Here is a 27,254-nt window from a genome sequence, read left to right as displayed (position 1 = left end):
TGTCAAATGTGGACTTGTAATCATGAACGGATAAAGTATTTAATTTTACAATAAAAAAAATTAGTAAAATATTAGACTCTTATAAATATATGCTACTAAAATCATACTTGCTCTGCTATAAATTTTAATATTTATTCGGTGTGGAATGTCACACTAATTAGTTACGTGAACATAAAATTTCTACTAAGTTATATTTTTATGTAAAATAATTAAAAAACGTGTAACCAACCGCCAAATTTTAAATGTATGGATAGAAATTGCAATTCACCAAAATCAAATTGGATTTGGTGGAATTGAACTATTGTAGTATGCTTGAGGATAAGTGTTTCCTCTTGATTTGAGGCGATAGATTCAATGGGTATACAAATATACAAGTCCATAAATAAATGATTTTAGTGGACCTATACGAATTCAATCAACGTGAATTGTTATGCATTGAGATACAGCAATAGTTTAATATTCGCATAGACGAAATCCAAATAAAGGGCCGTTGAATTTAGTAATATTTCAATTTAAATATTTCTATCCAAATCAATATTATCTCCAACGCTTCATCGTTTGTCGACCATGCATCGGTCTTCGTATACAATTTCCTCTTTTTTATCATTGCAACATTTCTTATTGCATTTTGCTACAACAAATCACAGCTTTTAAATAGCAATGAAAATTAGGATGGATTTCTGAACTCCTCACCTTCATTTTTGCACTTGCTTTTTCGAGCTAAGAGCAGGAAAATAACACGAGGTTTGAATAAAAAATTAGTATACTTTCTTCATCTTCTTCCCCCTTTTTCCTGCAAAATACCGTTATAGTTTGTCCGATTCTTGTTTTAGTCTTTTAGTTCCCTTGTTACAGATTCAGTTTTTGATTCTTGAGTTCAATTATTTAATGTTAAACACTCTGTTTTTTGCAACTTTGACTTTCGAATGATTTTTGCAGTTATCCATTTTCTTTCTCTTGCTTTCTCAGATTTACTTCATAATTCATTGTGAGTGGAAACCATTATCATCTCCACCTTTGCAAAATCTCATCTTTTTTCAGACAAGATCTGATATGACTATTTATTTTTGGTCCGGTTCATGTGGTGATTTGGTCCACCACCTGTCTGCTTCAATGTCTCAGCAATTTTTCTACATCTGATTATTTATTGACTAATTATTACACTCACACATTCGAATCTGCATAAAAAGCTGGGACATTGGTGTAGTTCATGATATTGAGGCCTAGATTTGAATCAACATTTCTAACTAAGTAATCTCTGTTTTCTCAGAGCTATAAAGATGGTGGTTTGAGACTTGATGAGCCATAAAAAATGTCTTGGATCACAACACTTTCCTGCTCTAGCTCTGAGGTGCAGTCATCAGGGAGCTCGCCTTTGCAATGGCTGAGATTCATCTTTCTCTCTCCATGCCCTCAAAGAGCACTCATATCTGCTGTAGACATCCTATTCTTGATTGTCTTGCTCTTCTTTGCTGTCCAAAAGCTCTATTCGAGATTCACCGCTACTCGCCACTCAAATGGTGAGATCAGTACTCCTTTGATCAGTAGGAAGACTGATCCTGTTAGAACCAATGTATGGTTCAAGCTCGTCCTGCTCGTCTCGTTGCTGGTTGCACTTGTTTCGTCTGTTTTTTGCGTACATGCTTTAAGCAGGACTGCTGAGTCGGCATGGCAGACCGTGGATGGGTTGTATTGGCTGTTCCAAGCGATTACTTATTTAGTAATTGCTGTTCTTATTATTCACGAGAAGAGATTTCGAGCAACGACACACCCTTCGACTCTCCGAGCATATTGGATTGTGCAGTTTGCTGTTTTGGTGTTGTTCTTTGCTTCTTCTCTCACACGTTTGATATCTTTCCAAGAAAGTGGCTCAGAGTTGAGAGTAGATGACATTGGCTCGATTATCATGTTCCCTTTATCCGTCGTGCTTCTTGCAGCCGGAATCAGAGGGGTGACTGGTGTTGAGGTGGTGAGGGATCATCAGTCAGTGGATTCAGAAACTCATGAGTTTGAAGAAATTTCGGATGACTCTCATGTCACTGGCTATGCTTCAGCTTCCGTTATCTCGAAGATGTTTTGGATTTGGTTGAATCCCCTTTTGAATAAAGGCTACACGGCGCCCCTCAAGCTCGAGGACGTGCCTACCCTCTCACCGGAGCACAAGGCAGAGCGGATGTCGCGTCTCTTCCAAAAGAACTGGCCTAAGCCCGAGGAGAACTCGAAGCACCCTGTTGTGAAGACGCTGGTTCGCTGCTTCTGGAAGCACCTTGCCTTCACTGCCTTCCTCGCACTTCTGAGGCTCTGCGTGATGTACGTTGGGCCCACACTGATCCAAGGGTTCGTTGATTTCACAGCAGGGAAGGCCTCTTCCCCTTATGAGGGATACTACCTCGTGTCTGTTTTGTTAGTTGCTAAATTTGTTGAGGTGTTGAGCTCTCACCAGTTCAACTTCCACACGCAGAAGCTCGGGATGCTTATCCGTTCCACGCTTATTACATCCTTGTATAAGAAGGGGTTGAGGTTGTCTGGCTCAGCAAGACAATCTCATGGGATCGGACAGATTGTGAACTACATGGCTGTCGATGCTCAGCAGCTGTCAGATATGATGCTGCAACTGCATTCGCTGTGGCTTATGCCGATGCAGATGACGGTGGCGTTGGTCATCCTTTACCAGTATCTTGGCACTGCGACTTTGGCCGCACTGGTCGGGCTTTGCTTGGTCATTCTCTTCGTGGTGTTTCGTACCAGGATGAACAACAGGTACCAATTTCAGATCATGAGGAACCGTGACTCGAGAATGAAGGCCACAAACGAAATGTTGAGCTACATGCGTGTGATCAAGTTCCAGGCTTGGGAGGAACACTTCAACAAGAGGATTCAGTCGTTTCGAGAGACAGAGTATAAATGGCTGTCCACGTTTATGTACTCGGTCGCGGCTAGCATCATCGTGCTGTGGAGCACGCCGGGTGTCATCTCCACGATCACGTTTGGGAGTGCTCTCCTCTTTGGCTTCCCGCTCACTGTTGGCACTGTGTTCACAACAACCTCACTGTTGAAGATGCTGCAAGAGCCGATCCGGGCTTTCCCCCAGTCGATGATCTCGCTGTCGCAGGCCATCATTTCTCTGCAGAGGCTGGATAAGTTCATGACTAGTGCAGAGTTGGTGGATGACACGGTGGAGCGTGTTGAAGGATGCGACAGCAATATTGCTGTGGAGGTTAGAGACGGGACTTTTAGCTGGGATGACGAGAGCAAGGAGGAGGTAGTCAAGAATTTAAATTTTGAGATAAGGAAAGGGGAGCTTTCGGCCATTGTTGGGACGGTCGGATCAGGGAAGTCTTCACTTCTTGCAGCAATTCTTGGTGAGATGTACAAACTATCTGGGAAGGTACAATTCTACTTTGTTTTCGTTATGGCATTATAATGTCTTCTTGTTGTGAGTAAATCTAGCTTTCACGATCATTTGATGCTCGTATATTCTTGGTTGGTCGCTAACATAAGCTAAAAAACTGTGCTTTCTACACATAGGTTAGAGTCTATGGTACCACTGCCTACGTTGCCCAGACTGCGTGGATCCAAAATGAGACGATACAAGAAAACATATTGTTTGGTTTGCCGATGAATGGGGAGAAATACAAGGAAGCTATCAGAGTTTGTTGCTTGGAGAAGGACTTGGAAATGATGGAGTTTGGAGATCAAACTGAGATTGGAGAGCGCGGTATCAATCTGAGTGGCGGCCAGAAGCAACGAATTCAGCTTGCACGAGCCGTTTATCAGGATTGTGATATTTATCTTCTCGATGATGTGTTTAGCGCTGTTGATGCTCACACGGGATCAGCTATTTTCAAGGTACTAAATCTTCTATAATGTACATCGTGGAATAGTAATCGAGCATTTTGGACCCATTTCTATTTTACAGGAATGTGTTAGAGGGATTCTTCGAGACAAGACTGTTATACTTGTTACACACCAAGTCGACTTCTTGCATAATGCTGAGCAGATCCTAGTACGTGGAAAGCTTTTTCATTTACAAATATCGAAACTTCTGTTCTAATGTTATGAATGCAACATTTGAACTCGAATTTGGCTTCTTGAACCAGGTTATGAGAGAAGGCTCCATTGTTCAATCCGGGAAGTACGACAGCCTACTGGATTCTGGACTGGACTTCACGGCATTAGTCGCTGCCCATGAAGCCTCTATGGAACTCGTTGATGTAGAGACAAAAAATGAGGACATAACCTCCCCGAAGGTGAAAACTCAAGGATCTTTCAAACTAAGAGAAGCAAATGGCGAAAGTAACTCTCAAGAGAAATACGAGCATGACAAAGGAAATTCCAAGCTCATCAAGGAGGAAGAAAGAGCCACTGGGAAAGTGAGTTTGGAAGTTTACAAGCTGTATGGCACGGAGTCATTTGGATGGTGGGGGGTCGTGGCCATGCTGTTTTTCTCCGTGGCATGGCAGGGGAGTTTGATGGCAAGTGATTACTGGTTGGCGTATGAAACTTCAGATGCGAACGCTGATTCATTCAGCCCTTCCCTCTTCATCTCTGTATACGCCATCTTTGCAGCAGTCGCCTTTGTTTTCGTCTTCATAAGGAGCATTTTGATTACTGTTATGGGATTAAAGACGTCCCAGATATTCTTCTTGCAGATTCTTCGTAGTATCCTGCTTGCACCTATGTCGTTCTTTGACACAACGCCCTCTGGAAGAATCTTGACTCGGGTAACTAAAATCATGAGAAAACCACAATATTTGAAAGTTTAAGTTTCTTACATTAAGAAACTGATCATCATCTCTTCACTCATCATGCAGGCATCGACCGATCAAACCAACGTTGATATCCTAATACCATTCTTCAGTAGCCTCACCCTTTCGATGTATGTATCTCTGCTCAGCATCATAATCATCACGTGCCAGTATGCTTGGCCGACAATTATCCTCGTGATTCCTCTTGCCTGGCTGAATTTCTGGTACCGGGTAGGCCTTCCTCCTCTCCTCTCGTTGTATTGCATGTTAGTTTTCTTTTATTTAAATTTTGCAAATACACGCTTCTTGTGGTTTTGCAGGGTTATTACCTCTCGACATCTCGCGAATTGACTCGACTTGATTCCATCACAAAAGCGCCGATCATTCATCATTTTTCAGAGAGTATCACTGGCGTCATGACTATCCGCTGCTTTAGGAAGCAGGAGAGCTTCTGTCACGAGAATTTGAATCATGTAAACGGTAATCTGCGAATGGATTTCCACAACAACGGATCCAATGAATGGCTTGGATTCCGTCTGGAACTAATGGGAAGCTTCATCCTCTGCATGTCTGCATTATTCATGACAATTTTACCTAGCAGCGTTATCGCGCCAGGTTTGTTTCACGCCTCAAATCTACATGGTGTTCCTGCATTGGCCTAAGCGTATAAGTTTGATTTTCGACTAGATTAACAATACTGTTACTTCTTTCTATGTGATCTAAATCTGCAGAGAATGTCGGTTTGGCTCTCTCATATGGTTTGTCCCTAAACACGACATTGTTTTTGGCCATATACTCGAGTTGCTTTCTGGAGAATAAAATGGTTTCGGTTGAGAGGATAAAACAGTTCACCATCATACCATCTGAGGCCGAATGGAAGAAAGAGGACTCCACCCCTCCGCCTAACTGGCCATCACGTGGAGACGTTGAGCTCAACAATGTGCAGGTACGCTCATGATTTTCGTTTACTGTAGTCTTTGGAACCTTTTAATGGCAAAACAACTGTGAAGCTGAGTATCTTCTTATGTGAACCTTTCTGATTAAATGGTTGCATCTTGGATGGAGCAGGTTAGGTATCGCCCGGATACGCCTCTGGTTCTCAAGGGTATCAGCCTGAGCATATCCGGGGGCGAAAAGATCGGCATTGTTGGTCGAACAGGAGGTGGGAAATCAACACTGATCCAAGTTTTGTTCAGATTGGTTGAGCCATCTGGTGGGAAGATCAGGATCGATGGCATTGATATCTCGGGACTAGGGCTTCATGATCTGAGGTCTCGCTTCGGAATCATCCCTCAAGAACCGGTTCTTTTTGAAGGAAACGTGAGGAGCAACATCGACCCTACAGGCGTCTACTCAGACGACGAAATTTGGAAGGTAACTTGCTTTTCTATGCAGTAAAAAATGTCGCAGAATCATGAAATGGTTGATCTGATTCTGCCGAAAAATGTTGTTATACAGGGCCTCGAACGCTGTCAGCTTAAGGACGTTGTGTCTTCAAAACCGGGGAAGCTTGATTCATCAGGTAACCGACTCGCATATCACCCCATTAACGTTTGGTTGAGTTACTGATCCACTCGTTATCTGACTCAGTTACTGGCGACGGCGACAACTGGAGTGTCGGGCAGAGGCAGCTACTCTGCCTAGGAAGAGTGATGCTGAAGAAGAGCAGACTTCTGTTCATGGATGAAGCCACTGCGTCCGTTGATTCTCACACGGATGGAGTGATCCAGAAGATTATCCGGGAAGACTTTGCCTCGTGCACCATCATAAGCATCGCGCACAGGATACCAACAGTCATGGACTGTGACCGCGTGCTAGTCATAAATGCAGGGTTGGCCAAGGAGTTCGACAGCCCGGGCCACTTGCTCGAGAGACCATCTCTGTTTGGTGCGCTCGTGCAGGAGTATGCCAACCGGTCAGCCGAGCTGTGACGAGGGAAATCCGCAGTCACGACAGTGATATTACCACGACTACTTAACTTTTATCAAGATTTCATATGTAGATTACATTTTTGGTGTTGGGAGAGAGAGGGGTGTGCAAGATCAACCAACTTTGGCTAAATATGGAGGAAATAAGAGCACAAGGCAGTTGCCAAAACTCATTGTAACTGTTCTTGTAAAAATTTTATGAAAATATATATGGATTGATTATGTTTGAATTCAGAGATACTATTATTAATTCATTGTAACTTCAGGAAATGCTAATTGAGTCAACAATCATCCATTTGGTTGAACTAGATTGGTTTATACATATTAAGACAAGATCACAAAAGGTGGATGTGAAAATAGAACTATTCCATTAAGCTCAGCTCATATCCCTGTGAATAGGCGGCACTGGGACTCCCAATGCTCCTTCGTCTGCTTAACTCTCTCTCGTTTTTCTGCTTTACGTCGTTCTGCCCAATATTCCGGGCAACTGCTGAGATAGAAAGGAAAAAATCAAGGCTGAAAACACTTTGCTTGATTTTGAATAAACCACCAGTTAAGCCAGTTGGAGATTGATTACCTTTTCCTCAATAGAATATGCAGCTCTTCCAAACGCACTGGAGCTTCGTATACTCGGTCCTGAAATCAGTTAAACGCGGCTTTATTACTAAGAATTGCCAGAGGAATGTATGACCAAGGTAAGGGAGCAATACCTCGCGACATATTGCACATTTCTGATCATGGCTAGCTGCCTTGAGACCATCCACGACGCTCACTGAAGCAGCTTTGCACGCGCAAATGTAACAGAACATGTGACCGCAGGCAAGAGAGACAGGGTCAAACAACGTCTCCTGCAGATAACGTTTGACCAGTGGTTAAAACATAGCACAAACACACAAGCATGGAATGTGGTGCAACTCACTAAGCATATGGCACAGGTCAAGTCGATATCAAGCTTAACCGAATCAAAGAGCTCGCAGCACAAAGAGGGCTTCCCGTCGTTCAGCATGAGGGAGCATCCCTCGAACAGTGCAGTGGAGTTTCTTGAGCTGGTAGAATTCGACGCTCTGAGGTTTATATGGAAAGCCATGAGCTCACAGAGCCATGGCGACTGGAGGATCTCGATGTGCTTGCTATGTGCTTGTGACTTGAAAGCTTGGCCTTGCTTGGAGTAGTGAATCTGTAGGAAATATGAGAAAATGTTTAATGATGAGACTTGTGAGATGATTTTATAGAGGTATGAAATACCTTGTCGTATTTCTTGAGTATTTTGCGCATTGCAATGGCGTTGATGATGGCGTAGGTGACCAAGTCGCGGCCCTCTTGAGTGAGCTTGATGTGATTCCCTTTGAGCTTGGCTTTGAACCAGATGGCACACCTGCTCAAGCCAGATGAGAGGTGCATCTGCAGCAATCTCCGCGCTCTAGCGTTGAAGAATCCGACTACTGCAGACATTTCCTCAAGAAGGGAAGGGAAGAATGTGCCATCACAAACTGCACAAGTCAGTAAACATACGAGTCCATTTATCTTGTGGCTTTGACGAATTACCTGGTTATGTGTTTTGCTAATATCTATTGAGAATAAATCTCCACCTGACTTAGGTGAAGAATCTATAATGGCCGAGACATATTATAATTAGTAGATTAGCTAGAATAAATATTAAATAATTAGTAGATGTGCTAGAATTCTCTAGGGATGGTAGAGTCGGTTCTTAACACAATTAGAGAGATAAGAGTGTGTGAGTGTGTACGAGAGTTAGTGTGTGAGGTGCATCCTCATAGAGCTAGAGGTGTGTTCTCGGACCTCGGGTGTCTTGTGAGGTGTGTCCTCCAAGAGTCGTAGTGTTGTGTTGGTGTTGCGTACATCATTGTGTTGTGTGTTGATGTTTCGTACACCGTTGTTGAGAATTTAATAAAATTATGTTCGTGTGTGTTTTTATTATTGATCCTGAAGTATTGCTGAAATCCAACAATATCAACATGTGAGCATGCACAAAATTATTTTTTTGGATGTCTAGTCTTACTTTCACTTCTAACTAATTTGCAATATGGGATTAATAAGTCCTAATTTAGGAGTTGTTCATTTTAATGGGAGTAATCAAGTCCTAATTTTAATTGGAATAATCAAGTCCTAAATTTGCACTACTCCCATAATAATACATATATCTTCCGCTTTGAAACAATTATAAGCAAGCAATGATGCACTAATAAGCAATAACACAAAAAGTAAAGCTGTCATCTTTGAGCCAAACATACCCGGATATAACTGAATATTTATCAACTCACAAATTAACAGAATTCCAATAAAATTGACCAAATCTAAACAAAAGTGATGAAAGAGAGATAAGGAACCTGAGCAATGCTGTGGGCAAGTATGATTGTTGAGATTGAGATCAGTAAGAAGAGCAGCATCTAAATGATGAGGCTGTTTTGTGCATCTTTTCAAGATTTTCTTGAGTTTCTTGAAACCAACCCCAGGCAATTTCTTCTTCCCCTGTGCCTTCATGTATTCCTCATATTTCTTGCAGAACTTCATCTTAGATTAAATATATCTATTCCCCTTTCCTCATAATTAATAGTAATACCTTCTCTCTTGATATCTCTGTGAAATGATATATGTATGTATGTATGTATAACTTGAAGAGACTCTCTCTCTGTTTCCAAGAAGAAGAAGAAAATGATGTGAAAATGAGTAATCCCTATATATAGCAATAGCATAGCTTTAGGAAATACATGTGAAATCAGCATTAACTGCGGCTTAATGACGTGTATATGTGTATTAAAGGATATGAATCACCCGAAAAAGTCAATTTCTCCTTCAGAACTTCACGCTAACTCATGCCCAAAATAAGCTTCTCTTTCACACATTTGTGTTATGCTTTTTCTATTTTCTTTTTCTATTATCAAAATATTGTAATTTATTTGGTTTGGTTCAATTTTGATATTGATTTAGTATCTATTATGTTCATAATTTACACACTCAGTCTCACACATAATGTCAAATTCATTTCTCCCTTGGGACTCAATTAATGTATGAGAATCACATTGTCATTATGATTTTGTAATTAAATCATGAAAGTGGTTGACTTCAATATGTTTGACTAATTAATTTTAATAACGAAATCAAAAGGATGGGGATTAACGAGAATAAATCATTATTAACTGGTAGTACAGCCGATTAAAGCATAAAATAAACTAGCAATTAATGACTTTTAATATTTGTCCAAATATAATGATTCAAAAAAGAATCTATAACTAAGTAGAATGGGTAATATGGTAATAGTATTTGAGCATTAAATGGTGACAATTAAATTACTAGCCTCCATAACTTCTATATTTACTAGTAAAATGTTATTAATGGCCTGCCAAAAGGTGGTCACATAGATTTGGCGTACTACATAAGAAAACAAGGATACAGTTATATAATAAATACTTTCTCCATTTGTCATTAATTGTCTTGGTTTTTCATTTTCAGTTGTACGGGAATAACAAGAATTTTATATTCTATTAACTTTTTAAATTTTTGAAAACTCAGTCAAATCAAAGTGTGTTTCTTGTTAAGAGATGAAGGGAGTATGTTACTATGGCGTGGATTCTTTTGAGTAAATAATAGGGATAATATGAAAGAAAAAAGGTCTTCTTAAGCATATTTTGAAAGAAAATCGAAAACTATGCAAAATTATAATATAAAAGAGAGAGAAAAAAATGAAGTAAAACTGTATTCTGGTGTGGAAATCACATGGAAATTGTTGATTCTCTAATTATGCTTTCTACTTGACATGACTTCAACCATAAGCTCTACAATAATGGTGATTTTTTTTCATTTTTATCCATTCATATTTCATACTAAGTGTAATATTTTATTACAAGTATATTATTATTTCTTTATATTTTAGTACAACTTCATAAGTATGCTTAATTTGTCATTTTTATCTATATATGTATATACTACTTACTTTATTACAAATCAGTTTCAGCCGCGCTTGACTAATTCTTGCCTTTTGGTTTAATAGATTAGATATTTTTAAGTTCCCGTGACAATTATTTCGATCTGTGAAATTAACCTAGTTAAAAGTATTAAAGAAATAAGCTAAGAATTTGAATGTCCGCAGTTATATATTTGAGTGAATTAAGATTATACAATTCTCTTCTCATAAATATTGGGAGTATATATGTTTTAAAAGGCCATATTAACAAATGAAATAAAAGTAATCTATTGTGCTGGACTATTCAAAAATTAACGCCCAGTGCTGCTAAAGCCAAGTCAATCAGAAAAGTTCTTTATCTCTAATCACTCTTAAGAAAATATCATATGGAGTGTTAATTGACATTATTCCTTGGTGCAATCTTTGATGACACACTACTTTGTTTTAAAATTAGGTCAACATGAACTAGTCACTGGAAATCACGAATCAAAATTTATTGACTAGCACCTCACAATTAATTATTCTTCTATGATGTAATGATTAAGATATAAAACCAGTTAAAACTGTTGATGTATTTCCTAATTAAACACTAATTTAATTTAAATATCGTTATTTTAGCTAATGTAATTAAACACTAATTAATACAAACTGTTTATTAGCAATGCCTATGTACAGTATGACTACAACACCACTATTTTTTGGCATTCAAATTTCTATGCTACTTTTTTTTATCTAATTATTTATGACACATATATCTCTTTTGAATATGTGTTTTTAAGAAAGTTATAAAATGGTGTTAATTTTATTTTTGTATTATGTGAATGTTTAAAAAACATATAATAGGATATGAGACAATCTGAAAATGAGTATATCCTATAAATAATGGATACAATAGATACAAAATTAATGTTTTCTTGGGCTAAGTGCCTAAGTTTATACTAAAAATTAAAATGTTAAAACGACTATATGTGGGTAGTGGTTGTGGGTTGTTGGAGATCATCATTAAATTACCACTGAGATATATAAAATATAGGGTAATTAATATAACAATCACTTTCTTTCTTTTGAGTGGAAGAAACTAATTACTACTACTCCATATTTAACACACAACCAAAAAAATATTACTAGTATAATTTGCTTCACCCAATAACAGCTAATGTTTGACGCAATGATTATAGTCAGAAACGATTCATGATTAAATAGGCTCGCTCAACTTTCATTCTTTGTGTTAATGTTAACCATGGTAAAGAATGTTAACCATGTTATTGTAATATACATAAATCTAAAAATTAAATTTGTCTAAAAAGGAATCGAAAAGATGGCAAGAAATATATATGGACTCGCATATTTTATTTCAAGATATTTATTCTCTGTAACAATATCTAAAATCATGTTGAAAAATGAAAAAAAAAAAACACGTAGTCCTATAGTTCCACCAATTAGATTAGTTCTCAGTAGATTTTAAGATATTATAAATAGATGTTTGTGTTTTACGGCAACCCTCGATAGTGGGCGTAGAATCTCGAAAACCCACTAGCTATTGTCTACCACTTAATCTAATTCCGACTCAAACAACGATCCTCTTGTTGTGTTCAATTTTTTCGTTTAAAAAAATTAAGAAATATTTCAGTGTAAAATTCAGAATGAGATGGATTCCCATTTTATAAGCCATGGATATTTACGGATAATAGTTTGGAATTGAATTCGTAGCATGTCAACCGTGAAGTGCAAATTATCCCTTATTAGAGCATCTCCGATAAAAAAAGGTATATAAAAAAATATACTCCCTCCGTTCCAAGAAAGATGACCTCTTTCTTTTTGTGTGTTAAATGAAGAGAGTAAAGTAAAGGAATAAAGTAGAGATAAAGGGGTTTCCATTTTAAATAATAGGTCATTTTGGTTGGGACAAACCAAAAAAGAAAGTGGGTCATCTTTAATGGGACGGAGGGAGTACTATTATCTATTTATTTTTTTAAAACGGAAATATATCCATTCAAAAAGTAATAAAATTCTATAAAAAAAAAGTATATAAAAAGATAAATTACTTTTAAAATAAAAAAATAGTATAAGATGCATTCCAAAATACAAAAGTATAATACTTTTCTGAATACCTTCTTTCTTAGAGAATAATTTTTCATGAAAAAAATAAAAATAAAAATATAATAATTATAAGATTTTACTTCCCATTTAACTCTCGCCACTCATAAGAAAATATCTAAAGATATTGGAGTGCAATCATCTTTACTTTTAATTTTGTTTTTTTAATTTTAGATGTATTATTCTCGTGACTACAGATGTCCTCATTCTGCATATGTGCTCATAATTAATCTGTGATTATGGAGATTGTAATGAGTCGAAGCACTAATATTGAAACAAGGCACCAAGTCGATATTTTATAGTATTTTCCACTTTTTTCACCTAGTGCCATCTACATATATACATCGAAGTTTGAACCTTCACTAACATACGGGGTAGATACGAAATTAATAATATCAAGACTTTATTATTAATAAAGTATTATAGTTTATTTCTTATTTTATGTTGAGTTGGTAACATACTAGTACCATGTATAGTCCTCATGATACATCATATAATAAAATATTTTATTCTCAAAATAATTAAAACCATATTTATTGCGAATTGATTGTTAATACAATTTCGGTTGGAAAGAATAGGTACGAGAAGGCCCTTTCACATAAGTGCACCAGAGATAAACACTATCTAATTAAATTTAAGTCGACCGAAATTTTTTAACTATAGTATGAAATGGTTTTTGGGATAAAATGCAATGACTTTCATATATTAATAGATGAAAAAAAAGTGGTAAAAGTAGAACCATAGATCAAAACGATTACGGCAGTATTTTGTTTAATACTATTAAGACAGCATGCATAGTTCATAGTTCATAATTATAACCGAGATATCAAATGATTGAAACAGTTTCTCAGAAATTGGCGTATTTATTGGCTTATTGCGAATTGATTGTTCCGCGCAATATAATTTAGGTGAGAATAGGTGCGAGATAAACACTATCTAAATAGATTTAAGTCGAAAGAATTTTAATTATCAACTATAGTATGCAATGATTTTTTGATAAAATGTACTAATGCCTTTTCTTTATGGAGTAGGAGTATTAAGTGAATGGATACATGACAACAACAAAAAAGTGGTAAAACTATGGTCAAAACGATCACGGCAGTATTTTGTTTAAAATTATACTAATATTTTTTCGATTTTTTGCAAATCTATCTCAAGATTCGTATGAGTCATATAAGGTCCTACCATTATCAAGAATGACTGGATTTATAGTACTCACAAGTGGTGTTCGATTTTCAAGATAAAATAATACCAAGATTTAATATAGGATTGAGTTGTGAGATTATTTTAATCATAAGGGGTTAGCTAAGACTAACTATCTCATGATTATCCATCTAGAATTGAACTGTGAGATTGAATCTCACAAACCAAACACACTACAAATTTAATCTCAGATACTACAATTTTGCAAACCGAACACCCCCGTACTGTTTCTTACTCCCTCCGTCCCACAAAAGATGTCACACCACTTGTGTGACGGCACGAGATTTTAGGAGTTTTTATTTTGTGTGTTAAATGGAGAGAAAATATTGTTTTTATATTCATGTGAGAGAGAACTTTTTCCAAAAATGGAAATGTGACATCTTTTGTGGGACAAACTAAAAAGGAAAGTGTGACATCTTTTGTATGACGGGGGGAGTAGATTTTAGTCCATGTATGACTATACAAGGAAATGTTATCCATTCAATTTTTAGTAAAAGTTGACTTGTAACTTGGTCACTTAAATTTAGAAAATCTCAAGCTACATACAAAAATACAATGAGAGTTAATTGTATGATTATAGTAATGTGGAAATTCAAAGCGTGTTGATGTAATATAACTACAAGTCTACAACTCTACAAGTAAAATGAATTTAAAAAAAATATGCACCATTAACATGTTACATATCCAATGGTTATCAACAAACTTATATACAGCCAAAAAGAAAATGAAAAAATGATAATTACAAGGGAAGGATTGAGAAGTCAAATACCCATAAATCGAGCTGCCTGAGACTGCCAATGCTGCTTTGCCTCCTCAATTCTCTCTGCTTTCTCCATTTTGCGGCGTTCTTCCCAATACTCAGGCCAACTGTCCAAATTAATGGCATCAATCTAATGCCAACGTTGTAATACTAGTAGATTTATGTGTTTACCTTCTTTTCAATAGGATATGCAATTCTTCCAAATTCACAGCAGATTCGTATATTCCCACCTGAGATCAATCAATTCATGAATGTTGGAGAGAGGCAGCCTAGGCATTCTTTTTTATGCAAAGAAAATGACTACTAAACAAGTAACAAACCAAAAACAAAGCCAGAAAACAAGTCGAGGGCAGCCTAGATGTAAGGTTGCAAGTTACCTCACGGCACACTGGACATTTCTTACGCCCGCTAGCTGCCTTGAGCCCGTCCACTACACTCACTGAACTAGCTTTACATGCGCACATGTAGCAAAACAGATGACCGCAGCCAAGAGATACGGGATCAAATAACGTCTCCTGAAGAATAAGGGAAAACAAACTCGTTATTCAAAGTTGGTTCAGAATATGTATGTAAAAGTTGAGATTTACTATTATTGGTGTGTAAACTCACTAAGATCAAGATTTACTAATGCTTTACACATAGTTTTCTTTAGCATCAGTTATCAGATTTACTCACCAAGCATATCGAGCAGGTTAACTCAATGTTGAGCTTGATTGAATCAAAGAGCTCAAATGAGAGAGATGGTTTCATATTGTCGAATATCAGACTGAACCCATCTAATTGTAGAGGAGCACTTCCCATATTTGCTTTAGCCTCTCTTAAATTTATGTGGAGAGCCATAAGTTCATAGAGCCAAGGTGACTGAAGGATCTCAACCCGCATGCTTACAGCACGCGACTTGAAAGCTTGACCTTGCTTAGAATAATGAATCTGTAGTCAAATATAATCAGCAGATAAGATCTCTTGACAATTTATCAAAACAAAATGTGGCAAACTTCAGGTAGGAAGTACCTTATCGTATTTTTGGAGCAATCTGCGCACAGCAATGGTGCTAATCGTAGCATAAGCAATCAGAGTTTCACATTCTTGAATAAGCTCAACATCAGTTCCTAGTAATCTATCTCCCAACCATAGAAAGCACTTGCAGCAACCAGATGGTAGGTGACGATCAAGCAGTGCCTGCGCTCTGCTATTGAAAAATCCAACTACTCCACGGATCTCCTTGAGAAGCGGAGGGAAAAACGTCCCCTCGCACACTAAGTAACCCACCAAAGTTTGCATCAGAAAAGACAAGAGCAAACAAATGGTATGTCACTCATTGTAAAGCAAACACTAAAACAAGGTTACTTCTTTTAGATTCAGCAAGCAACCAACATACATATATAGACATTAGTTACTGTATAAAGATGTCTAAACAAAGCCATTAGCACTTCATTTGAGCAAGAATGAAATATAGTATAACTCTAAATTAGACAGCAACACAATGAGTTAAAGAAGCAATCATAACTCTACTCCAATAAAATTAAAAGCGCACAATACCACAATATCAACCTACATTCCACAACCATACTTAGTAACAAATGTACCAAATCATCCATTTAGTAAGAAACAACAACCCTAATCCAGCCTCTGCCCAAACCAACTATAAGCAACTTTACTAACAAAACAGATCAAAAAGTTGAATTAATGATAGCTACTTGAGGCTCCATAAATCAACACGAACAACCTAAAAAACAAATCAAACTGCAGGATCAAATCAATTATACCACATTTTAAACAGATCTCACTAACTCGAAGCCATTATCACAATTCATGGCAGCAGAAACGGTCGTCATGTTTCAAAAACTCAGTCAACATCGAACTCTATACGAATGAATTGTATATAAACCACGTTTTCACAAAAAAACAAATTACATTGAAAAAACGATAGCTCAATTAAATCAATGACCTGAACAGGGCTGTGAGTCAGCAGAAACCCCGTCCGCATTAGCTTGATCGTCACGAACATCAGCAGTATGTGAATGGAGGAGCTGTTTTCTGCAACTTTCCAAAATATTGTTGAGGCTCCCGCAGCCAATCCGAGGCAATTTCTTCTGCCCCAACCCCTGCATCATCTCCTCGTATTCGTTACAGAACTTCATTATCCCGAATTTGGCATTGATCTCTCCAATTAATCTCTGGTTTTGCTTCTTTCCGTGAAAGTAAACTAATTAGACACAAAACAATTGAGTAAAAAGTGATGAAGATAAGGAGAAAAGAAAGGAAGAAGAGATGCGCGAATGGAGCAGTGGAGGTGACGAAATTAGGAGAGAGAAAAGAGAAGGTGGGATTCCTCGTCACAGTTTTGTGTATTTTACATCAAATGGACTTGTTTTTGGATTTGTTTATATAATACTCCATTTTACATGGAATGTTAGTTATCTGCTTAATTCAATTTCTAATTTTGGGCTATTAATCATTTCTCTACCACGTGAACGTAATTAACATACAATACTGAAACAGAAATTTTATTTTCAAAATTTAAGAAAATAGACCCGGCGTGTTACACTATTGTTGTTTCATTTAAAATAACAACAATACTGAAATATAAATATTATTTAATAATTTAACAAAAATGAACCGGCGTGTTACACTATTGTTTGTTTCATATTATATTACAGTACCTATTATTTGTTTGTTTGTTCCATTTTATATTATAGAAATAACTCACAAGGAGTATAAGAAGCGTGTTACACTAGTATCTGTTTCATTTTATCGTTTTTTTCTTATACTGGAATATAACAAGGCGTGCTACATGTGTCTTCGTTTTAATTTTTTTTTTATAACTCGGATACAAATTGTGGAATTTATGTGTAATTGTAATGTGTCGAATTAATTCAACAAATTTATCAAAATCAGCGGCAGATCTTTGTTGAGAGTCACATCCATTTATTGGAGTGTAGTCATTGTTGATAGTCACATCCATTTATTTAAGAGTGGATATACTTGATTTCCATGCTAATAAGTAATAATCAACATTTTTTTAGTAACTTTATTTTAGACGTGGGTTGAGTTTGAGTAGTCATAAGAATAGCACTAACAAGAATATGCTATTTACGGACCCAAATACTGCATAATACTTATTCGGATGCAACTTGATTGACTATAGAATTGGATAGTGTTAATGACAAATGTAGTTCTTGGAATCACTTTAGTGGCAAAACAGCCTCTTTCAATGTTTGGTTTCATACGTTCATATTGACGTTTTTTTTAAATTGAGATTAGATTGATAAGACGCTCACATATTCCCTCCAATTAGTTGAAAATTCAAGAGCATGTAATATGAAATAGTAGTAATCAAAGTATAATATGTGTCATATTTAATTTTATAGGTAATAATACTCTAAAATCTAAATTAGTTGGAATCGATGTGTGTGCAACTTTTAGAATATATACTTAGAAACATTGGTGTGTCAATAAGTAACATTCTGTCAAAAATCAAAGCAAATCTCAGCCTTGGTTGTGATAATAATATCCGACCTACATTATTACAATAAAAGCGTTACTTTATTAGCCGAGTTACACTATTACATTACACAATCTACATTATTAGACTAAAACACGTTACATTATTAGTCGAGCTACATTATTAGACTGCACAATCTACATTATTAGATGACGCGTGATATAAATTTAACGGTTACATCACAAGACACAATGGCTAAGATTTGCTTTGATTATGATAGAATTTCAATTATTCATTTAATCACATCCGCTTATAAACATGTCAAAATATATTTATTAATTAAAAGTCCTTCCTCTCCTATAACAAAAACACATCCAATACACTAAATTGTGGAGTATTAGTACTTGTTTGATAAATTTTGATAGAATCGAAAAGTTATGATTTATTTGGACTCTTGTAAAAACTTGAAAATGTGCTTTAAAAATCTGATCGGACCGGCAGGTCCGATTGATTCGGCCGCAAACTGACACTATGTCCGATCCGATACGGTTTGCATGAAAAAAACTCTTCACAGTTTAGCCTTTTTGGTTCAGCTGGAAATCGTGAACCAGACAAACCGGTACAAATTATTTTTTACTATAAATTATGGTTAAATGAACATAAATATAAGAGCATCCGCAATAGCAGACGAACGCACGCCCTAGCGACCGGCTAGCGGCTCAGGCGTCGTGTTCGTCCGCTATTGGAGTCGGCGAGTGCGGGTCGGACGAACGGAGTGGACGAGCGGTCGTCCGCGGCGTGAAGGCGTTAGCCGATCGCTCGTCCACTATGGTGCTGACGCGATCGGCTAACAGTCGGCGAGCGGATTATTATTATTATTATTATTATTATTATTATTTCCAACTTTATATATACGGCTCGTTGCATTTCATTTCATTTGCATCATTTGCCAAGGGGACTCCCACTAGTGAGACGAGGGACGCGTGTGTGAAACTTGAAGATGTTTTTTTTGTTGGATTAATTTTTTTTTAATTTTGAACTATGTATGTTTTTTTTATGAAATAAAATGGTTGCACTTTATCCGTAAGTGTCAAATTTTAATTACGTATTTGTTAATAATTTGTTTGCTTGGCTAGGGCGTCGGCTAGTCCTAGTGCTAGCCTATTATTAGGCTGTGCAAAGTCCTGATGATGATGATGTGGCAAGAGGTGTTTTTGGTTAGTCTTAGTGCTAGGCTATTGGCTAGTCCGTCTATTGTGGATGCTCTAAGACCACGCCATGGAAGACTCGAACCTGAAACCTTTGGTTTCAGATATTATTTTAACCTCTCTACCGCTATGACCAATTCACACACATCGGTCTTATTGATAATACGGAGAGAAGTGATAGAGATGAAACTTAAAGAAAAGAGAAAAGGAATCTGATAGAAATATGGCTGTAAAATTGAGAAAAAAATAGAGAGAAATTGATATAGAGAGAGTGAGAAATTGATACAAGAGAATGAGATACAGAGAGGCGGCAAATTGTAAAGAAACAATAGATTGATAGACAGAGAGAGGGAGACTGAAATTAAAAAGAAAGGGTGCGAAAAAGTGATGAAGAAAGGCTATCTTATTTTTTTTTAAAAAAACCACTCATTTCTCTGTAATAGCAATGAACCGACCACTCAAAGAAATTGGAAGTAAGGTGACCTAACTCGTCAATAAAATAATTATATACTCCCACCATCCCACTCAAGACGTCCACCTGTAAATAAAATCTTCCTCCTTAATTTTCATTAAAATATTCCATTATATTTTTCTTTACTTACTCCATCTAACAACTCCTCCTAATATCTTATGTTATTCAAGAATGTGGAGTGCAGGGGCGGAGCCAGCATGTCTGGAGCAGGGTCAAATGCCCCCCTCATGCCTTCAACACTATTGTATTTTTATATATAAATTCTCAATTATATTAACAAAATACAATAAACGCTCCTCTCAAATACATAAAAATTTTCTACATAATATATTTTTGCTCCTCTTCAAGTGAAATATCCTAGCTCCGCCCCTGATGGAGTGGACGGAGAGAGTATAATCTATATTTTATTATATCTATATATTTATATAATATTTCGGTCCGATCATTGATTGAACCGATCAGACCAGTTAAACCATGAACCATTAACTTTTTGGGTTCACTTACTAGTCATATTTTTAAAACATTCCTTGAAATGGAGAGCATCCAAAGTTGTGATTTGTTTACACATGCGTTCTCATAAACTGAAGAGATGTGTTATTTTGGTCGGTTGTTGGATGGGAGACTCAGAGGAGGGTGTAATTTGAAAATGAAAATAGTTTGACGTGAAGCCGGTTAATTAAGCTGTTACTATACCACATTCTGGGTTGGGATGAAGAGTTGAAGAGTTGAAGAGTTGAAAGAGGCGGCTCATTCAAATCATTGCGTACAACTTACATACAACCAACACAATATAGAGGCTTTTGCTCACGTTTTCAGGCTTTTTCAACACTGAGCTCCCAAGAAGTCTCATACACTCAGTGGTGGACGCATAAAATTTTGTTAGTAGGGGCTGAATTGTGTGCGTAGAGATAGAGAATTAAGATAAAAAAAAATTAATACATAATCGGACAACCAAATACATAGGTCATTTTTCAATCGTTTTAGTTTATAATGATAGATGATTGTGTATTACCCCTCATATGAATGTAAAACTGTAGAAATTTTGAACCTCCGTGTTATCTGAAAATTAACATCCGTAACAAATACTAGTATAAGATATGCATTAATATTTATAAATAAAACTAGTCTAATGCATAATCAAAATGGTACCGTATATTATCTATAAAATAATATAGAGTACTTGAATCATATTAAATTACAAATGTATTGCATAGCATGTCTTTTGTCATATTTCCAACATAATAGTCACGTATTAATTAAATATGACAAATTAAAAAAAATTAATTTTGCATAAAATTGGAAAAAGAAGAATAAAAGAGAATAATTGAATTATAGATTAAACTCAGTAAACAGTTATTAAATTTGCATCGATGATATGGGAAGAAAATGAATTATGATTCAAAAGAAATTTTTAGTCGGGAAGGAAATATTATTTAATTTAAAATTAACTAACCTTTTTTTAAAACTAAGTAATCAAGAAAATGAATTATGTTTAAAAAGAAACTTTCACACAAAATACACATATTTTAAGGCAATAAAATAAGTGAGACTCCGCATCACTTAAAAGAGATGATAGCTCATCACTTGTTTCAATACAATTATAATATATTAAATTTATTAAAATTGAGTCTTCTTCTTCACGCTGCACAACCGTCATTACTTATTTTCTCTGCAACTTTTTATTTCAGATTCAGTTCAGCCCATCCTACCATTTGATTTTTATAGATTTAGACCTCAGCAACATTGATTTGGCAGGGGCTTATGATAGCTTTCGAAAATTTTAGAAGTAAAAAAAAACAAAAAAAAAAACTTCTTGGGGAGGGCTTAAGCCCCTCACCCCCTCTTACTGTGTCCGCCACTGCATACACTCCACATGATAAACATTGGTGGGTGACGTCTCTAACTGATACTCCCTCGGTCCCCGATTAAGAGTCACACTTTGATTGGATACGAGTTTTAAGAAATGTAAAGAAAAGTTGGTTGAAAAAGTTAGGGAAACGTGTGACCCATTTTTTATATTGATTTTATAATAAAAATATGAGTGAATTAAGTTGGTGGAATATGAGACCTATTTACTATTTATGGTAAGTGTGACTTTTAATTGAGGACGGACTCAAATGCAAAAGTGTGACTCTTAATGAGGGGGGGGGGGAGTATCTATTATTGAGTCCGATTACTCGCCCTAGACTTACAATTAAAATTTATGCACAACTTAAGTTACTCACGGAAGGATAATATTACTATTATTTCATTATCTTACAAAACTCTAATTACCATATTGAAATGAAAATATTAAGTAGGAGTATTGAACTAGTAAGATGCACTCTCAAATATAATAGTAATTCTGAATGAGGTCTACATCTAAAAGCGCAACCAATTCATTTGATTTTTTCAATGTAAATATATAATCCTCAATTTAGAAACTTTAATTAAAATTGTAGTGATAATGAAGAATGAATTGACACGTTGAGCAATCCTGCGTGGCGCCAGCAAACTGAGTGGCGGGTCCCACTAGCACGATTCCAACGCCAACAAGAAAACCGAAAACGCTGGCTGCGGAGTCCGGTTTCAACTGTCGAAAATCAATTTTTAATTAGATTATATTTCATTTACGAATTTGATCACTAGCTATACCCCTCTCCCCCAGAAAATTCTACACCAGGCAAGTGCTATAACTAATTTCTATAAAATTCGAAAAAATTTAAGCTCGAGTCGAGTCGTTGCAGAGATGGATAAATCCGTGATGGTGGTTGGAATTGACGACAGCGATCATAGCCTTTACGCTTTGGAATGGACTCTGAAACACTTCTTCTCGCCGGCGCCGGAAAAATCACCTTTCAAACTTGTTATTGTGCACGCCAAGCCTTCCGCCACGACCGCCGTCGGACTCACCGGACCTGGTACGTCATTTTTTAATTTCCTCATACTTACTCGTTTGTTGATTAGGTTTTAATTACGATCGATTTAGATCATTGTTTGATTTTGAAATCGCTAGGTATTTTAGTGGAAGATCAAAGACAATTTTGGATTTGCCGCATTTTGATTGATCACAAAAGCTTATAGTAGATTCGATTGATTGCATATGGAGTAGTATTTACTAGTATTTCGTTTTCTGTGGCTTGTGTTTTAGGTGCTGCTGAGGTGCTACCTTACGTTGAGAGGGATTTGAAGATCATTGCCTCAAGAGTTATGGAAAAGTCCAAAGAAATTTGTGCAGCTAAATCGGTACATATTTTGCTTTGAATAACATTTGGAATTCGGTTACGTGATTAATGTTTAGTGCAGATTGCAGAGGAAGTTCCATTTTTGAACTAGTTTACATGACACACAACTGCATATCCACTGTTTTCGATTTGTTCCTCTTATTTAGTATTCAAACAAGCCATCAACTATTGTAAATCTTGCTTTGAAGATGCAACAGGATAGTCATTTGTAAGTGTTGGTTATGATTGATTACATTTTAATCAGGTTAAAGATGTGATAATGGAGGCTATTGAGGGCGATCCTAGGAATGCTCTGTGCGACGCAGTGGACAAGCATAATGCCTCTGTGCTCGTTGTTGGCAGCCATGGTTATGGAGCTATAAAGAGGTAAACATCCCTCTTTTGACCATTGGAATAGTAAATAAGTTTTGTATGGCTTTTTTAAATTAATATTGAAACGTGTAATCGCCGGTGCAGGGCTGTTTTAGGCAGTGTAAGCGACTATTGCGCGCATCATGCCCACTGCTCGGTGATGATAGTGAAAAAGCCAAGGAAGAATACTAAGTAATGCAACTGCTATTTCTAAGTGTTGTTGAATGTTGATGGTGCCTTTTTTTTTAAATTTCTTGCTGTGTGGATATTCTTGTGCACTACATATGATATAAATAAGCAAGAATCATGCCTGTAACGAATTCAAGTACTTGGTTTGTATGGTTTCATCACAATGACTGTGTGTACATGTTTGAATAGAAAACCCAAAATTTGATGCTTTCGAGTTGGTATCAATGTTTTTAACTACTTGAATTTATTTCTGCAATCGCCCCTTTTCTTTCTATGGGTTTTCTATGTAGCGATCTCAAAGGTAAGTTCTGTTATGCTTCAGAAACTCCTCACCAATGTTGGCTACACTTTTCGTGTTAACGTGGTGATTGTTGATGCTAGCCTAGTGTCATGCTGTTTGGGTCTGAGTCTGAGAGGCTCACGATGCGAGTTGGAATTTTTTTAATAATTGTGCTTGCATTATTATACTTATACGAGTGTATAACAAACAAAATCAAATCTTCATCTGGAACAGAAAACCAATAATGAAGCCCGCGCAACACAACAACCAAGTTGTAATCAACTAATTAAATAGATATGGCACGAATTACCAGATTACACAATACAATGGATCGAGCCTTACCCAAAATAGATAGCTGTAAGTACATACCTGTAACACTATCACATTTTTAAAAAAATTAGCATAATTTTTTCACCCAATAATATTAACACCAGGCACCAATGACGATATGTAAAGACATCAAATCTAAAGTGTCAATGTTAGACATGCCATACGTAACCAAATTACCAGAAACCAGTAATATTTGTAACAAGAAGATGAAATATGTAAGGCTCCCTCGCACTACGGATATAAATTAAAATTAGTAGCTTTATAGTTGTAAAAATATCAATCCTCCATCTCCCATTATAATAGAGGAATATACATTCCATCATCCACGTCGAAATCATGCAGTTCAACAGGAAGTAGTTTAATCAACACTATAATGCAAGTATACTTTAGTAAGTAGTAGGAGTATGATACTAAATCATACTAGCAAACAGACAAAAACTATAAAAGCTGGTACAAGCTAACAGCAAGAATGAAAATGATGAGAATCCAAAGAGTTCAGATGGAAGAATTCGGAGGGGCTATGCTAAGACCAATGATAATCAATCAAAGATGATTTCGACATTGGAAGTTCCTCACGTTTCGTTGAACAGACATTTCTTATAAGTGTAGAACAAGCCCATCAATAAAATTTGGAAGAAAGAACAGAGCTTGGAACACATTAGCCCACCAAGTCCATATGATTAGAGAACAAGTTCAAAATACAAGAAGGTAATGTCGAGATGACTGAGAGTTGCCGCAAGGTCAAGATGATTCAATATCACCGAATAAAGATTTCTATGATTAGAGAACAAGTTCATTAACAAATGTTGAGTATAAAACATAAGGTCATGTGGTCAGTCACAACTTCACAAGGCCAAAATAATTCATAGTTTCCCTAATTTAGGTGGACCAAAATTTCTATGATTCAAGAACCAAGTTCATCCATGAACGCTGATATATGTAAAATGAAACAAGGTCATGCGACTGGTCACAAGGCCAAGATGTTTAACAGTATCCCAGATTCACTAAAGCCAAATTCCTATGATTAGAAAACAAGCTCATCGAACAAGGTCAAAATCAAGAAGTCACAAGTCAGGAATGCAAGGGGCTTCAATACATAATCCTCTCTTATGTTTCTCCACACTTCTCCAAATAGAAGACCATGATATACAGTTTCACAACTGCGTCAAACCAAGCTGAGAATCACTCCATATCAAAACAAAATTCCAGGTTACTCCAAAGATAATTTGACATATTATCAAAATCAAGTTTATTACTGCAAAGCTCAAATAATGTATGCAACTCCCATTGCACAAACTAAACAAACATAGATATATCTTGAAAGAGTCATAAGATAACAAACATTGACAACAAATGTAACTAAAGCGGATAACTAATTAATGCTAAAGAAAACTATATTCTACTATTTTTTACCCATAAACAAGCAGATTGCAGGTTCAAGTGTACAAAGGCCAATCAGTCCACGCTCCGGAAACATGCCCATTTTCGCAAACATAGGCTCTAACGACTGGCTCCCCGTCGTCATGGAAGCCAAAATATCTCCTCAAACAAAACGATGAATGCAAATCCCATGTCTGTTTCGACGCGCAAAACGCACAATTCAAATCAATCCTGCTCCTACACCCATCGTTGATCGTTCTCCAAACCCTCGATTGCTTGAAATTCTTAAAAATCCCCCTAAATAACATGTAATTCCTCTTCTCCTCAACATGAACACACCCCGGCCAATCGCAAATGTACAGACTATCCCCCTTGAATCTGCTGGCGAGCAGCTTATTCCCCTGCTCACGGCTCAGATTCCAAATCCCCGACGCCAAATGCGACCTGTGTGACCTAGAAATCTTCCTCTTCTTACAAGGAGCGGCGTCGGGATTCCGATCCTCCGTCTCCGCCAACTCAGGCTGGATTTCGGTCATTTCCGGCGTCGCCTCAGCCGCCAGCGCAGTGGAGTCGCTGTACAGAGTATCAAACAGCAAATCATCGTAAAGCGACCACACGCCATCAGGAACGGAGACCACCGGTTGCCGATCGCGGCTGCTGGAAGAAGCAACTTCTTCTCCGGCGGTTTCCGCCGCTCGTGACAATCGGTGCTCCTGATAAATCTGATCGGGTCCGATCTCGCGCTCGAGGCCGAAATCGGAGTTCTCGAGGAGGACGCCGGAGTGGAGGAGGCCGGGGCAGCAGACGGAGAGCTTGTAGAGAGAGGACCAGGCGCTCGGCGGCGCCGCCTCCGGGTGGAGATCGGAGACGACGGCGGGGATCGATTGCGCGCATTTGGTTCTGCAGCAGACGGTCCGGATTAGGGCGGAGAATTTGGTGGAGACGCAGGCGATCCGAGCCCAAACCCTAGGATCGTCGGCGAGCTTGTAGAATATGTTGAGGATGACGTCGTCGGAGAGGCTCGAGAAAGCGCTTTCACACATTGTTGTTGCGAGCGGTTGGAGAGAGAGAGAGAGTGGAAAACTGGAAATGGCGGAGTGAGAGTGGTGGAGGTTTTCTAGCTTTGCGGGAGAGGGCGTGTTTGGCAAATTTGGAATAAATTAGGGACTGACGTTGCAAAAGTATTTCTGTGGTTGGAGATGAATTGGTGACGGAATAAAATTTGCTGGTTTAGCGGAAATGTCATGCACGTGTTGAAAAAGTTGCATATAATTGCGGCAATAGGGTATAAATTATTGCAAAAGGGAAGTTTCTTTATGTAAAATAATCGACTACTATATTCCAACATGATAATATCAAATGGAGTAGTAGTACTACATAAAATGGAATTCATCAATTGTGAATTACTCCATTGTTCCCATTCAAATTCAAACCAATATATTTTGGGTTTTTAACTTACTCATATTTTATTGTTCTATAATCCTTACTCCAACGGTGGATCCAAAAAGTGAATATTGTGGAAAAATGTTCTATAATCCTTAGAGGCCACATCTTTTATCCCCAGTTTTTAGCCAACTGCTACATTGGTTTCTCCCTTATTTCTCCCTAACTCAACATTTCATTTTTACATCATTATTTTTTATATTATTTAATTTTCCCTACAAATGTATTTAATAAATAGACTAATAATGAACAATTCATCGTTGTATTAATCATT

The 27,254-nt window shown here is 37.0% G+C and overlaps 5 protein-coding genes across 6 annotated transcripts; 2 read left to right on the top strand and 3 right to left on the bottom strand.

Annotated features, from left to right (window-relative positions):
* Nucleotides 1–546: 546 nt before the first annotated feature.
* On the top strand, nt 547–6,849 carry LOC125215403 (ABC transporter C family member 14-like). Its single transcript, XM_048116808.1, has 11 exons — nt 547–744; nt 1,271–3,388; nt 3,529–3,849; nt 3,920–4,006; nt 4,101–4,724; nt 4,815–4,979; nt 5,069–5,363; nt 5,480–5,694; nt 5,817–6,122; nt 6,207–6,270; nt 6,339–6,849. The coding sequence occupies exons 2-11, from the start codon at nt 1,313–1,315 to the stop codon at nt 6,677–6,679; spliced, it is 4,494 nt and encodes a 1,497-aa protein (XP_047972765.1). The 5' UTR covers nt 547–744; nt 1,271–1,312; the 3' UTR covers nt 6,680–6,849.
* A 103-nt stretch (nt 6,850–6,952) lies between these two features.
* Nucleotides 6,953–9,348, bottom strand: LOC125215404 (E3 ubiquitin-protein ligase BAH1-like). 2 transcript variants are annotated; one of them, XM_048116809.1, is made up of 6 exons: nt 9,025–9,348; nt 7,922–8,166; nt 7,596–7,853; nt 7,387–7,524; nt 7,254–7,312; nt 6,953–7,166 (listed from the first exon to the last, which is right to left on the bottom strand). In XM_048116809.1, exons 1-6 carry the CDS (start codon nt 9,206–9,208, stop codon nt 7,058–7,060), a joined length of 993 nt encoding a protein of 330 aa, XP_047972766.1. In that variant the 5' UTR covers nt 9,209–9,348; the 3' UTR covers nt 6,953–7,057. The 2 variants fall into 2 exon arrangements, with proteins under 2 accessions (XP_047972766.1, XP_047972767.1); XM_048116810.1 differs by having other exon boundaries at nt 6,953–7,163.
* A 5,130-nt stretch (nt 9,349–14,478) lies between these two features.
* LOC125212238 (E3 ubiquitin-protein ligase BAH1-like) lies at nt 14,479–17,000 on the bottom strand. Its single transcript, XM_048112340.1, has 6 exons — nt 16,607–17,000; nt 15,670–15,914; nt 15,334–15,588; nt 15,036–15,173; nt 14,830–14,888; nt 14,479–14,765 (listed from the first exon to the last, which is right to left on the bottom strand). The coding sequence occupies exons 1-6, from the start codon at nt 16,797–16,799 to the stop codon at nt 14,660–14,662; spliced, it is 996 nt and encodes a 331-aa protein (XP_047968297.1). The 5' UTR covers nt 16,800–17,000; the 3' UTR covers nt 14,479–14,659.
* A 5,389-nt stretch (nt 17,001–22,389) lies between these two features.
* On the top strand, nt 22,390–23,758 carry LOC125215496 (universal stress protein PHOS34-like). The gene is made up of 4 exons (XM_048116925.1): nt 22,390–22,683; nt 22,914–23,008; nt 23,252–23,373; nt 23,464–23,758. Exons 1-4 carry the CDS (start codon nt 22,512–22,514, stop codon nt 23,552–23,554), a joined length of 480 nt encoding a protein of 159 aa, XP_047972882.1. The 5' UTR covers nt 22,390–22,511; the 3' UTR covers nt 23,555–23,758.
* Nucleotides 23,759–25,444: 1,686 nt separating this feature from the next.
* Nucleotides 25,445–26,698, bottom strand: LOC125209092 (phytochrome A-associated F-box protein-like). Its single transcript, XM_048108693.1, has one exon. It carries the CDS (start codon nt 26,578–26,580, stop codon nt 25,594–25,596), a length of 987 nt encoding a protein of 328 aa, XP_047964650.1. The 5' UTR covers nt 26,581–26,698; the 3' UTR covers nt 25,445–25,593.
* Between the last annotated feature and the right edge of the window lie 556 nt (nt 26,699–27,254).

The sequence above is a fragment of the Salvia hispanica genome, chromosome 3, assembly GCF_023119035.1.
Source record: "Salvia hispanica cultivar TCC Black 2014 chromosome 3, UniMelb_Shisp_WGS_1.0, whole genome shotgun sequence".
In the NCBI taxonomy this organism is placed as follows: domain Eukaryota; kingdom Viridiplantae; phylum Streptophyta; class Magnoliopsida; order Lamiales; family Lamiaceae; genus Salvia; species Salvia hispanica.
The sequence above is the reverse complement of the archived record's forward strand: the minus strand, read 5'-3'. Positions and strand labels throughout refer to the sequence as shown.

Coding starts and splice junctions, on each gene's coding strand:
- LOC125215403 (XM_048116808.1), top strand. CDS start 1,313: ATGTCTTGGATCACAACACTTTCCTGCTCTAGCTCTGAGGTGCAGTCA. Junction 4,007..4,100: donor ATAATGCTGAGCAGATCCTA/GTACGTGGAAAG, acceptor TTCTTGAACCAG/GTTATGAGAGAAGGCTCCAT. Junction 6,271..6,338: donor GGGGAAGCTTGATTCATCAG/GTAACCGACTCG, acceptor TATCTGACTCAG/TTACTGGCGACGGCGACAAC.
- LOC125209092 (XM_048108693.1), bottom strand. CDS start 26,580: ATGTGTGAAAGCGCTTTCTCGAGCCTCTCCGACGACGTCATCCTCAAC.
- LOC125212238 (XM_048112340.1), bottom strand. CDS start 16,799: ATGAAGTTCTGTAACGAATACGAGGAGATGATGCAGGGGTTGGGGCAG. Junction 15,589..15,669: donor TGCTCCAAAAATACGATAAG/GTACTTCCTACC, acceptor ATTTGACTACAG/ATTCATTATTCTAAGCAAGG. Junction 14,889..15,035: donor AATGTCCAGTGTGCCGTGAG/GTAACTTGCAAC, acceptor GATTGATCTCAG/GTGGGAATATACGAATCTGC.
- LOC125215404 (XM_048116809.1), bottom strand. CDS start 9,208: ATGAAGTTCTGCAAGAAATATGAGGAATACATGAAGGCACAGGGGAAG. Junction 7,854..7,921: donor TACTCAAGAAATACGACAAG/GTATTTCATACC, acceptor TATTTCCTACAG/ATTCACTACTCCAAGCAAGG. Junction 7,313..7,386: donor AATGTGCAATATGTCGCGAG/GTATTGCTCCCT, acceptor AACTGATTTCAG/GACCGAGTATACGAAGCTCC.
- LOC125215496 (XM_048116925.1), top strand. CDS start 22,512: ATGGATAAATCCGTGATGGTGGTTGGAATTGACGACAGCGATCATAGC. Junction 22,684..22,913: donor CGTCGGACTCACCGGACCTG/GTACGTCATTTT, acceptor CTTGTGTTTTAG/GTGCTGCTGAGGTGCTACCT. Junction 23,374..23,463: donor GGTTATGGAGCTATAAAGAG/GTAAACATCCCT, acceptor TCGCCGGTGCAG/GGCTGTTTTAGGCAGTGTAA.